This window comes from Pygoscelis adeliae, unplaced genomic scaffold, assembly GCF_000699105.1.
Source record: "Pygoscelis adeliae isolate BGI_AS28 unplaced genomic scaffold, ASM69910v1 Scaffold315, whole genome shotgun sequence".
Taxonomy (NCBI): Eukaryota; Metazoa; Chordata; class Aves; order Sphenisciformes; family Spheniscidae; genus Pygoscelis; species Pygoscelis adeliae.
In genome coordinates, this window is record NW_008824865.1 from 778,883 (window position 1) to 793,023 (window position 14,141).

Consider the following 14,141-nt stretch of genomic DNA (forward strand, 5'->3'; position numbering starts at 1 on the left):
CTGATGCCAAGAGCTTTCAGAAATGTGAGCCCAGGAGCATCAGACTGTTGTTAACCACCCTGAGTGACACTGGCAGAGGAGCAGGCAGGACAGAAATGCTCTCAGAGGAAATTCAGACTTATTTTTAAAGAAGTTTGGTCATTTTCAGCGTTTGGCTGGTGTCCTCAGATGGATGTTCATCCAACCCTTTCCTTTTTCTCTTTTCATAAGACTGTGGCGCTGCAAGGTCAAGCATTTCATTCAGCTCTCCTTGTTGTGGTTCCCTCTGAGCTCCCCTTGCTGGGCTGGGCACGGGGACGGCAGCGCCGGTGGCCCTTGCCCTGCCTACGGGGCATGCCCCCGGCATTAGCAAAGCTCAGCTCCCAGCATTTGGCATGTACTTGTCATACACATGATGCTTATCCAAAAACAAGGTTGGGTACTTACCATAAGTTATAATTACCGTTTACAGAGAGCAAGAGCAAAGCCTTCCTGTTATCTACTCTGTTTGTAAGCCTTGCCTACACCTGGTTTTGAGGCATTAAACCAGGAAGGCATAATGCAGATAGCTTATGCTAGTTGCCTACACATATACGATTTTCACTCACTGAATGCTGTAATTACTTTTTGAAAGGGGAAGACTTGTCCTTAAAAGAGAAGAAAATCTACAGTTTACATTCCCAAATGATTATGAATCACTTACCTTAAACTGAAGAAATGTGACAGGCTCCATATGCATAAAAGAGGAAACAAAAGTTTCTTTTGCTTTTTGCTCAGTGTCTTGATGAGGGTTTTTTTCACAGCATATGGAATAATGATACCATTTTTAAAGACGATTTGCTGTCTTTCATTCATGATGTTTCTATCTCATGCATATGCATAACTGCAGGGGCTAGATCCTCTTCCATGTTAAAAAAAGGAACCGGAATAATACCCCTGAAATCCACTTTTCTGTTTGCATCTTCACTGATGTAATTGAGATGAAAATGTACCCCTTAGTCTCTTTTTCAGTGGTATATGGTCACAATGTACGGTGCCTGGATTTGAGTTTTTTTAACTGCATTAATTTGTGCAGTAGGGTGATAAACTGCCAAGTACCTGGAACAAGAACTATGCTACTGTGGCTGCCCCGTTGAGCAAGGTCCCCCTGTTCATCCGCGGAGGCTACATCCTGCCAGAACAGGCACCAGCCACGACCACTACTAAGAGGTAACATCATCTATGTCCGTCACCAAACAACCACGGTGCAGGTCAGACCCACAAACAGCCAGAAAAGCAATCAAAAGAAAGCGCAGAAGAGAGGCTATCTGCAGCTCCCAGCTGCCATCCCAGGTGATAAGCACAGTATTTTTACCCTGCTATTTGCTCCATTGCATTAGAAGAAGTGACCCCAGAGATCACCCACATCATAGTTTGCACAGCTGAAAGCTACTCCTGGCTCGCTGGTTATGCTCTGAAAAGCTTTTGCGCCTCGTACTGCCACAGTGACCTGCTGCCAGTGATTCAAAGTAAACATATGGAAGGGGAAAATGCAAAACTCTTCTCCTTGGATGTATTTCTCCAATGCCACAGGCAAGGTGGAAAAGCTTAAATCTCTTTTGAGGAAAATTATTTCCCCACACCAATGGGTAATATACTGGCCTCACATCTGAACCATGCTCAGAAGCTAATGTGAGCAGTGAAGGAAGGGAACAGCACTGTGCAGGAACTGAACCAAAGCACAGTAAGGTGACCAGTTGCCTCCCGGACTGCCCAATTATCACACATTAAGGCCACTAAAGAAGGGGAAACTTGTCCACATGAGCACTCGAAAAGTGGGAATTTTACACTTTAGTGGGACAAGGCAAGGTAAACTTTTCGTCATCATTTCAGGAGCCATTTTGGTGAGCATGGTTGTCATTCTTCTGTTGCGGCCTTTTTTGTAACCTTAAAATTAGAGTTAATTGTGTTCAGAAGTTTTTGCTAAATAACTTGGGACAGTGCCCGCCAGTTTGTACTGACACTTCTCAACATGTTTGTCAACAGCCGTCTGAATCCATTTGGGCTCATTATTGCCCTGGATGAACAAGGAGAAGCTTCTGGGTCTCTCTTCTGGGATGATGGTGATTCAATTGGTAAGCCTGGTTCCTCATTGTGAAGTAGTGTCTGTATACAGGGCTCTCCTCAGGCCACCTTTTCAGCAGTATAATGGCACTGACTCCTGCTAGAAATAGCTGGAGAACTGACCCTAAGTTGAACGTTACAGAGGTGAGAAGCAGAGTGCAGCGTTTTGATATGAGAAAGGTGTGGCACTGGGAACAGCTGGCCTGCTAGAGAGGGAAATCACTCATGTCGTGTTCCCCTGAGATCACCCTAAGGAGGCTAGAGGAAGAGATTAAATAACCCACAAACCATCTTACTCTGACCTTAGCCACTCGCTACAATTAATGTGAACTGATTATGGATTTTGCTCCTTGTTTTGACACCAACCCTCCTTGTTCTGTGTTTTGACAGATAGTATTGAAAAGGAGAACTACTTCTTGGCTAAATATACATACAGCAAAGTAAGTAGCAACATATAAGGTACCTACAAACATACAGGTAGCTGTATTTTAGTGTAGCCATTGTTAAGGTGCTGATGTCTAACTCTTCTCTGGAAAGCTTTTTTCTTACAGCTCAGCCTTTAGACCTGGTAAGCTATCTAATGCTTTCATTTACAGACAGCTACGAAATAATCCAACTATGATGCTGCAGTTTTGTGTTTGCTTCATTGAGTATCATAGTGACACATCATTAATGTCCCTGCTGTGATGTGAATCTGAAAATCCACTTTTTCAGCTCAGATTTTTATTCTTTTCTGAGTCGCTGCTTCTGGGGATGAGGGACCTTTTCCTTCTCTTCCTCCTGTGAACACTTTCAGTCTGATGGGTGGGAGATGGCTATGTTCCTCTCTTCAGGACATCCCAGCAACTTTTCAACTTTGATCACCTGAAGCTTGCATTTTGTGGCCAGAGAATTATGTAGTCTCACTTCTTTAGCTTGCGTTTCCTTGTCTGACAGCACGGAGATTGCTCCCATGGTTGGTCTCCCGCAGAGCGATTCAGCACGCTACAGGCAACCCACCGTGCTGATCAGATGCTCCATGCAGCACAGAACTAGACTAGCCCAGGCTCAGTGCACTAGTGCCTTTCACGCAGCGCTCACTTCTGCATAGACATGTCCTGAGAAAGCTCAATAGAAAAACCCAACAGGGTTGGGTTGAAGTCTAGGCTTCAATTGAGAAAAATACAATAAAATAAATCTACCAGAAGCTCATTAAGTATATGATAGTAAGTTGTGGGAGTTATTGTAAAAAAGCTTAACCTACTTCAGCAATCTACACAGATCGTATTTTATGTACAATTCCAGCACCTGGTAAGAAATAGGATATTGTATGTAGACCGTGGCATGGTTTTCATGCCGTGTATTCCTAAAAGCCCCAAAGTAGTCTACAGAAAATATTCAAAAGAATACAATCGTGTTAACCCCTATTGTGGTATTGCTCTTAGAATGTATGTCTACCAGGAGTGAGAGCAAGCCAGAGTAAACTGATGGGTTTTATGTTGTAGTCTTATATATTCATGAGATATTTTCCTGGAACTAATACCACGTAACTAGACTTTAAATTTAATTTTTAATTTATTTTCATCTTGATTTACCAAGAAAAAAAAATTTCTTCTTCTTCAAAAAAAGGATATTTCAATGGCAAAAAGGAAGAAAAATCACTTCAACTTGCTGTAGTCTGTGTATAGTAATTTATTGCAGGAAGGCTACAGAAGAACAATCTCCAGTTTTATATTAAATTCTGATCTGTGCAAATTAGATTGTTGGTTCACTGGCACTTCCATTTCTCATTGCTTATATTTGACTTCTGCCTGTAAATCCATGACTAAAGTCCCTATCTGCATTCCAATAATCTCTAATGTTGGTTTTTTCTTATGTGTTTATACAGACAAAAATTTATTTCAAACAGCAAATTGTAGAGGTATGAGAAATGTATGAAAGTCTTGTTATTTGTTGCACATTTCTATATTCCTAAAAAATTGTGGACGAATAATCACACCTTTTTTTTAGGAAAACACACAAGTTTTGGTCCCTAAGAAATTTACTGATAAGTTCTGACATCATAGCATTTACTGTGAACCCAGCACAGAGCATTGTGCAGGTAACAGCTCCAGGATTAGACCCTCTCATTTATATTTTCAGTTAAACAACCCAGAAGTACAAAGAAGAATTCAAGACTAGTGCAGGCACTTAAGTCTCAGAAAACAATTCAAGCTGCCTGCTCTCGGGTACTGTCTCACTGCGGTCGGTATTTTAATTCACTTGACACCTCTATTTTGACACGCATAATGTCTAAGTCACCTAAGTCAAATTGCCCCAAGTCAAAGTGCCCCATATATTAAGCCTACCAGTCTAGAAAAATACGTGAGCCAGATGTATAAGATCTGCTGTACTTCAGGGATGAGCAGGGAGAGCCATAAACTCTGCCTCCATCCCCAGGGGCGGCAGACAAGGCAGATGTGCTCAGGCCGTACCAAGTGAGTCCAGACACTAAAAGGGATGGTGATGAGAAGGCTTGCCCAAGGAAATGGGAGCTTCTGAAAGAATACGCTAGCCACCAGTCAACTGAATAGCCTGAGAGCAAGTTCCTCCTAAAACCAGTCCAATTTTCAGGGGGGAAATGTGGGGGGAAAAAGAAAGGTGAAGTTTGTAGGACCAGGGCAAGACAATAAGAAAGAAAAATCGTTACTCTGCTGCTTAGAAGTGCAGGAGGAAGTCCTGGCTTCTGGCCTCAGATCCAGGACTTGTTTGTGTTTTGCATTTATGGGGCTTTGAGTGATATCCATAAGTTCCCTCCCTCTGATGAGAACTCCGGACCTTCCTGGGCAACTGCTTTAACCATGTCGTGGTTTAACCTCAGTCGGCAACTAAGCACCACACAGCCGCTTGCTCACTCCCCCGCCCCGGTGGGATGGTGTAGAGAATCAGAAGAGTAAAAGTGAGAAAGCTCATGGGTTGAGATAAAAACAGTTTAATAATTGAAATAAAATAAAATACTACTACTAATAATAGTAGGAAGAAGAAGAATATACAAAGCAAGAGACGCACGATGCAATTGCTCACCACCCGCCAACCGATGCCCAGCCAGTCCCCGAGCAGCGGCCCCCCGGCCAGCTTTCCCCAGTTTATGTACTGAGCATGACGTCACATGGTATGGAATATCCCTTTGGCCAGTTGGGGTCAGCTGTCCTGGCTGTGCCCCCTCCCAGCTTCTTGTGCCCCTCCAGCCTTCTCAGTCGGTAGAGCATGGGAAGCTGAAAAGTCCTTGACTAGTGTAAGCACTGCTCAGCAACAACTAAAACATCAGTGTGTTACCGACATTATTCTCATACTAAATCCAAAACACAGCACTGTACCAGCTACTGGGAAGAAAAATTAGCTCTATCCCAGCCAAAACCAGGACAAACCACTCGCTGCTTGGGGAGGACAGGGTCACTCATTCCCCTGGACCATCACCTCCCTGTCTCCCCCAGACCTTCAGTTCTAGACCTTGGTCAGAGGGACAATGGTGTCTACTGCAGAGTTCTGGCTCAGGGCCTCAGAGCTCAAGTGCAACTTTATTTATTAATACAGTTGTAATCACTGAGTTCAGCATGACACCAAGTTTGCTGGGTCCATATGGCCACCTTGAGCTAGCTCTCCCACTTGGCCACATCTGAGACAGCAATAAATCACTGTAGAGAGGTGGTCCCTATACTGAACCCCCTGTATGCTGGAGCTTTGCCAATGGAGAGAAGACACCATATATAAGTACCCTAACACATTCTCCAGAGGCTTTTAGAAGCCTCTCCCCATTTGCTCCGTAATAGCCAACATTCCTTATTTAGGCAGTTTAAATCAGTGTGCTAGGGATCAGCACTTTTTAGTGTGGATGCCTGAAATAAGCAGTCTAAGCACAGTCCTAAGTTACAAATACTGTGATCTAGCTTCTGCTCCCCTCCTACCATGCACCATTGAAATAACATTAGCTAATTTATGCAAAAGGTTCCATCATGGGTTTCTCCTTGGCATATTTTTAAAAAGTCATGATTGCATAGCAATTCATCATTTCCTGAGCAGTGTAATTCATCTTTATTTCCTTAACAACTTTGATCACATAACAAATGCAATGATTCCTCTTCATTGCTTGTATGGGAAATTACTGTCACTGGAGATCCAAATGAATTTGTTTAATGAGTTTGTATGTCCTCTTGATACACCCTAAATACAGGATATATGGTAAATAAGAAGTATAACAAACAAGGCTCTGTGGACATACAGTGTTCCTTCAGTGTCCTTAAAGCTGGGACATACATAGCAGAGATTTCTAGCAGGAGCTGTGGAGATGTGGGACATAAAATATGGGCAAAATATCTAGTAGCTGATCCTTGGAAGATGCTAACGGTTTAAAGCAGTTAGTTGCAGATGTTAATTAAATCTGCCTTAAGGTCACTAATTGAATCTCCGTATCTGGATTTTGGCTTTGCATATGCCACTGTAGCCTGTAAATGGGTACAAGAAACAAATTTGCATTGATTACAAGTAGAAAAAATATGTCCAAGAAGATTCCAAATGAATGTTGTAAATGTTATTTTGTTTCTTACTTTGTTAGTTTATAATGATACACAAAACCTTTCTTATGTGAAAATTAATGTGACTGTTGTTTTTCCTTTACAGTCTCAGACTTTAATGTCTACATTGGAAGACATTCTATACATTCACTGACAAAGATGAGACCACAACAGTAACAGCATGCAGTAAGTCATCTCCAAAGAGTTGTCGTCGTCCTAAAATTTTCTCTGTGGCTTTTTCCAGGGAAACCTGAAGACAGAAATACTTAAAAATGGCTACCAAGGGGCTGACACTCTGAAGTACAACAAAATTACGATCTTGGCCTGAAACTGAGACCTCATGCTGTTGCTCTGAATGGAAGAGCTATCTGTGGAGATGCTTTCTCTTATGAGCTGAGTGGGGTAAGAGCTGCGCTGAGCAATTATGAAAAACCTTAGGGAAAGGGGGATAGTCAATGAGTTACAGGAACAGTTTCTCATCCACACCCCTTTACATTTCCAGTTATAAGCAGACACCAATTCTTGATACAACAGTCTGAGGTTGGGGCCAGGGTGGGGGAAGTGACAGCAAGGGCTTTTTTAGGAAACTTTAATCTTTGCTATTACACATACACTTGTTCTCTCTCTCATTTAGTGTCTGCCACTTATACAAGTTTTAAAACTAATGAAATAATGAAAAGAAGATATAGCTCCACAAACTGGGAGAAATGTTAGCAGTTTTATGGGTGTTATTATCATTCTGATAAAATGAGAAAACCTCTCAAAGTTATATATCAGCTGCTGAAAAGTAATGGAGATATTTTCTTACAACTGCCTAGTGTCCAAAAATGATTACAGCGTAGTTGGCTCTAACGAGTGTCTCCCTATCTTCAGAGGAGGGAAAGGTGAATCTCTGCTGTACATTTGTTCCTAAGAAACTATCACTACAGTGAGACAACAGTTACAGTTTCAGTATCTTAAATTGTCCAACCTCAGTGTCCCAGATAAAAATGCATGACTTGCTTGCGCAGTGCTCCTTCTCTAGCACCAACAAGGAGACACCCCAGAGGGGATGGACTGAACGCCCCTAATGAACAGCTGTGACAGCCTCTGTGGTCCCAATTTCCTTTTCCACCGGAGAATAGACAAAAGGAGCAACACTGAGTAAACTTCCCTTGCTCTGGTCACTTGTCCCATATCTGTCACCAGCCACCAAGCTGAAGTGGGTTGTGCACACTTTGTATGAGATGTGGTACTCACATCTCAGCACTGGTCTGCATCTGGGGAGCTCCCAGTACTAACACGATAAGATGCCACTAACTCATCATTCAATCAAAGATGGCTGAGGCAACAAGCAATAGATGTCACGTCTTATGTTACTCTACCCACTTGGCTTAATGATTTAAGTTTATTTGTAAGCAAAGTGGGACTCCCATTATATGCACCTGGTTCCAACATTTATTTTATTGAAGGAATCTGTAAAAGAAGAAAATTGCCGAGAATAAATTTCTGCCTTGGAGAATCGTAAAAATCTCACTTTCAGAGACGATGTCATAAATAAGGGTAATCAGTATTGCCTCAAGGGAAGAAACTGTTTAACAGCCAAACTGCCTCTAAGAAAGCTGAAGGCAACATAAATGTGGCAGGGTAAAGAAAACATTCCATTGAGATGTGCTTGAAGGCGCCAATCACAGAAATCCAGAAGATAACTGCATATTAACAGTGTCACATAAAAAGTATCATTTAAAATTTGATTTAAGCACAAAAGCTGATCTCAGTGACTTAAGAACTACTTCAAAAAACAGAGAAAAAAACACCAAGCTGCTGTAGTAGGAAAGGTCCAAAACTGCACAAAAATTACATTATGTAACTCAGACAGTAACCTAAACCAGCTAAATATGTTCCTCGTACAATTCTAAGAGATTCAGTCGAACCTCTCCCACCATCCCTGTACAGATGTTGTAACGCCATGACCTATAATCCTCTCATGTTTGAGTCTCTCTTAAAAAAAAAAGCACTAGCAGCTTGGGTTTAGATCTTGAGAACTTACAATCCATGTAATAAAAAAACGCCCAAAATCTAAAGGGCAAATTTGCCACTTTCTCACAGGCTTAATGAGATTACATACTGTATAATAGTTTAACAAGCACAAAGACTGTACTGTTTGAAGGGATGTAGTGGAAAGTAACTTCTACCATATTGCTTTTGCTTTACAGAAAGCAAATTTGCCTAAAAGCAGTGCTTAAGTGCATAATTGAGCTATAGTTATTTGTGTATAAATAGAAGCAGTTCGCTTAGTAATAAGCTGCTTTTTTCTCTCTGATTCATGCAGTGCTACCCTGATCTGACATTTGTAATATCACAGAATCTTCCTATTATTAGGAGTCTCCATCTTTTTCTTTCCCCATGGAGTACTGTACCCTAAGAGCCACAGCAACTGTGTTGTAACTGCAGCAGGGATGCTGGAGGAGCACTTCTGTTGTGCTTGTGCTGACAACAAAATGACCTGGGCATAGGAACGTTCTCCTTTTGCTTCCACTTGCATCCTCTGCTGGAAAGTGCAGGGAGGTTCCCACTGTCCGTAGTTCCCCATGTCCATGCAGTAGTGCAATCTGGAGCAGTCCTTCTGGCTGCCTGTCGCTTTTAGGTTAGCGTTTGGATGGGGTTGCAGTATTTCTGTCTGGATCTGGCCCTGTATTTGAATAAAAGGCAAATCATTCAAGAAGTGGAATTCCTACTTACCAAGTAGTGGTAGAGGACTGTTTCTGATGAAAGATGAAAACATTACATACGTTGAAGAAGTGATCTAAGCATAGACTGCTAGAGTGATGTTAACATGAATTTGTGGGTGGGCAAAGAAATAGCTAAGACGTGTGCATGGATATCATGGATTTTAAGAGACTATTAATTCCGAAACCTAAAGATAAAACTGGTGAAGTACTGAAAATGGAAATTATGAGTAGCATAAAACACATCAAATTTAACATTGAACAGAGAGAGAGCAGGACAGGTATTGTATTTATAATTTCACATTTAATTCATGTTATTAATTAATTTTGAACTGTTCCTGAATTTCTAAAAGGGATGTTGAATTGGATACAGCAGTAGAAAGATGCATACTGCCATCAACTCAGTCTTGCCTACCAGATGAGGTTAAGGGAATCATGAAGGTCTAAGCTCAAGTTTCCCTTCTTGTTCTCTGTTTTGAGCTGGTCTTTTTTATGGTAAGATAAAGTTGTGCATTATTTTTGTGGTTGGTTTTTTTTTTTCACAGAAACTCACTTTATGGATTTCTGCCCCACTTACTCAGGAACTCAACATTATGATTTACTAGAATGGTCAGAAAACACTGACGTAATTTAGCATCCTTGGCCCTCAGATATTGATCTTACTTTGATTTTAATGTAAAAAAACATTTAGCCATTAAAACATTGCTTATGTACCAGATGACTGTTCTTTTCCTATGTAGTATTTGTAACTCAGTATTCTTCAAATAAAATTTTCAATAGTAGTTAATGAATATTCCCATAAACTGATGTGTGTTCAAAATAGCATAGAAGAAATCATGTTCTCTGTTTTGAGCTGGTCTTTTTTATGAAAAGAAAAAGTTGTGCATTTTTTTTGTGGTTTGTTTTTTTTTCACAGAAACTCACTTTATGGATTTCTGCCCCACTTACTCAGGAACTCAACATTATGATTTACTAGAATGGTCAGAAAACACTGACGTAATTTAGCATCCTTGGCCCTCAGATATTGATCTTACTTTGATTTTAATGTAAAAAAACATTTAGCCATTAAAACATTGCTTATGTACCAGATGACTGTTCTTTTCCTATGTAGTATTTGTAACTCAGTATTCTTCAAATAAAATTTTCAATAGTAGTTAATGAATATTCCCATAAACTGATGTGTGTTCAAAATAGCATAGAAGAAATCCTGGAAGTTCTCTCTCACCACAGATGGAGATAACACTTGCAAACGTTCTCAATGGGACCATATTCTGTACAGCATACGCTGGTTTTTGGGGTTTTTTTTAAACCTATGGTGGCAAAAAAAAAAAGGAACAACCAGATAGTCAGCTTAACTCACATAGCCCTATTCTGGGGGAGGCAATGTGTGTTTGTCAGGAGAACGCGTGGGAAACACAGCTAATCAAAGGTTGGGGATACCTAGATCTACTTTGTACTTCAGCTATTTCTGGCTGCAGAATAATCTCCCAAGACCATAAGAAGCTCCAGCTTGTGGAAATGGCTCTAAGGAGTCACGGTTATTTTAATAACATAATACATAATCAGCCATCAATACAATATATAATACAGATCATATATAATATAATAAATACTAATAGAATATTATATGAAAAAGTATACAATCAGCTGGTATAAATCAGCCAATAGTTCCAGACTACAAAATCTACAACTGTAGTGATCACTTGCTTTTGTCTCCTTTTCCATGTTCCTGAACTGTAATAAATGCAGCCCAGGCGTGTCTTGGGATCCAGCGATCACAGAGAGAATTTGTTGAAAACCTGGGGGTTTTCTTTTGAGAATCTGGTTCTCTCTGGAGACTTTTCCCAGTGCTAGAGTAGCTCTTACCACAGCAAATGATTGGTGCCCTTAAATGTACACATTTAAGGGCACCAATGTACAAATGACAGGAGGGATCCACATCATAGCAGGGTCAGAGCTTCACAAACTCAGCTGTTCCTACGCTTTTAACTCTAAGCAAAAAAACTCTTTTTACCTTTGTTGATATTTATTCATGAGAAACCTGAGTCACAATTTGCAACTGTAAGAGCTTTAATAGTAAGCAGATACTCCAGTAAGGAGGTTGGGAAGGGACTGTGATCCAGTTTAGGCTGCTAGCACCAGCTCTCCCTTCCCCAGCGGTGAAGTTCCCTCAGAAAGTTTCAGGCAGTGCTAAGCTTCACCTCAAGCTCTTTAAGGTGCTCGTGACTCTTCCTATTCCTGTCTCCCACCATAACAAAAATGTGTGGAAAATCCTACTCGTGGCAGAAATGCCGTGTCAGTTCCCAGCAGATTAATTCTGCTTCCAAAACTCTGCAGGGAAAGACCTCAGCCACATTCTACTCCTGCAAAAAGCTCCCCAACACTACTTCTCCATGGGAAACGGCTCCTGATGTAGAGACATGAGTGCGAGTGCAGTGTGTTTTAACAAGAATGTCTGATTTTCACAATGTTCGGTTCTAGACCACTCAAAAAGGATTTCATCCAGGTGTTTTTACATGATCACATTTCTTCTGAATTAGCCAGGACACACAACACAGCAGTAAATTTCTCCAGTTTATGTCAGCTGCAGGAAGACAAACACAGTTCTGCCTGGCTGCTAAAGGTTGCTTTCTCAAAGCCAGATGGGTCTTGCAGAGAAACCTTAAGACCTGCATCTGACCAGAGCTTTTGCTGGCTGCAGCAAGGTCTGCTGTGAAATATGTCCGCTCTGCACAGTGTGGAGAAAGCAACTTACTCATCAGCTCTTTTGTGGGAAGAAGCTGAAGAAGATACTACAAAAAGGCATAGCTGAGGATAGTGAGGAAGGGCTGAGGAAGAGCAGAATATGGGCAGTGGAGTGAAAGCTGAGCTAAGGTGATGGATGTGACAGGCATCCTCCCTGCACAGGAGTATAGCACAAAATTAGACTCCTTGATGAAATAAACACTAAAAAGGATGCCCCTCTGAGTCTGTGGACTGGACAGACTAAGGACTTTGTGCAAAGGAAGGATGTCAGTATGGTCTGTGAGAGCTGTGTGTATTTGGGAGAGAGAAAAGGAGGAGAGCCTCTGTCAGAGCAGACACCAGAGGCAGGCAGCCAGAAAGAGCAGTACTTGTTGCATAAATCTGAGGAACAGCAGAGACCCAGAGGACGCGTCTGTACTGTGTGTCACAGCTCTGCACCAGAGAGCTCAGAGTGGGGCCAAACCAGCCGGAGGCTCCAGCTGGCACAGGAGGTGCCAGCCCAGCTGCCACTGGCAGCGCACATGTTGTCTCGGGGCTTGGCCACCATGCCAGTCGTCCTCTTGTGCTGCCTGTGTAAGCCTCGTGGTTGCTCACCCCGTGCACGTGGCAGAAATAACCAGAGAAAGCTATGGGATGGCCCGACAATGTGGGCCGGATGGGGACAACTAAAGCAGACCAGTCCTGTGCAGAATCCAACCTCTCCCATGTGGTCTTTGCAAAGATGGCATCAAAGAGGTACCTGCTTTCAGTTTTCCCCAAATGTGAGGGTGTTAGCTCCTCACCATGGCAAAAGAGCAAAGAGAGAGATAAATCTGAGCACCAGGTCAGAGAAAGCAAATTTGTAAACACCCTGGCTGGGAGTGGGGGGACGAGATGTTTTGGTTTGTTTGGGGGGAGGGCTGGGGTTTTTTGGTGCGGAGGGTTTGTCTCTAATCTGCCTTACAGTGTGGGCAAAAGCGGGAGCGGGAGATGAGAGGGGAGGCGGTAAATTTGCTGACAAATGGTGAAAGAGGAGACTGGTCTGGAAGTTGGAGCACGGATGTGGCCGGAGAGCCGGGGAGATGTCACCTTGGCAGGATAACCGTGTGGAGCCAGCCAGCGCTCACTGGTTTTCTGTGAAATCAGTGACTAACCTAGCAATTTCATATATATCTTAATAAAATAAGAGCAGAAAAATATGCTCCTACTAGCATCAATATGCTCTTCAGGCTTGTATTACAACCTGGATTTTATTCCTTTCTTGTTATCTTGCTCCTTGTAGCTTCAGTGAACACAACAGGAAATCACTAGTCGGTAATACATCCGCCGTGGGCTCTGATTTCACATGTTTATTTTGTAAAAGTAAGCAAGACAGCCCTTGGTCGGCATTTGTATTAGGGACATCAAAGAAAAATGGAGTTTGTGTGTGTGTGTGTTTGTATATCTGGCTATTTATCCACTCTAAGCATCAAGCTGCAGGTGTGATTTTAGATCTTTTACACTTTTTTGAAGTTCTGGTTGCACTGCTTGTTCTTTCCCATCCCAACAATTTCTTTCTTTTTTGTTTTTGAGAAAAGGATAAAGACACTGACAAAAAATACAGAACATGTTACAAGTGATATGAGCTCGATCCAAGAATCTACAGCCAAATATTTTACTGTCTTTTAAGATTAGATTACATTAAACATGAACTTCCCCAAGTGTTGACGTGGATTAAATTTATTACAGATACAGATCTTCAGTGGAGAAAGAACTTCTCAGGCTGGGATTTAAAAGTGTCCGTAGTCAGCTGCTTTCTCCAGCCTGCCTTTGTTAGCCATAAAACCCACCAGCTGAGTGCTTCCAAACCTGAAGGATTGAAATGTAAAGGGAAAAATCTTACTTTGCATTTCAAAACCCAGTTAATTCTAGGCTCCTGCCTTACAAAGCCATAAAGGGAACGCAGAAAATCACCAGCCAATGTACACTGACCACTAAGAATATGCCATTAGGCTTCACTTCTGCAGAGAAAGAAAAAGTAAGCATTCTTCATGTTACTCCATGTACACTTCAATTTTTTTTAATCTAAAATGGGTGATTTTGGGGGTCTCAAGGGATC

At 41.8% G+C, this 14,141-nt stretch overlaps 1 protein-coding gene across 1 annotated transcript in view; it reads left to right on the plus strand.

Moving 5' to 3' along the window:
• The window catches only part of LOC103917273 (maltase-glucoamylase, intestinal-like), a 57,456-nt gene extending 50,509 nt beyond the window's left edge, over positions 1–6,947 (plus strand). The window contains exons 19-22 of the mRNA XM_009324390.1: positions 1,058–1,188; positions 2,005–2,093; positions 2,473–2,522; positions 6,856–6,947. Of these exons, the coding sequence (XP_009322665.1) occupies positions 1,058–1,188; positions 2,005–2,093; positions 2,473–2,522; positions 6,856–6,939 (354 nt within the window). The 3' untranslated portion in view covers positions 6,940–6,947. The remainder of the gene's footprint in view (positions 1–1,057; positions 1,189–2,004; positions 2,094–2,472; positions 2,523–6,855) is intronic.
• The last annotated feature ends 7,194 nt before the right edge of the window (positions 6,948–14,141 follow it).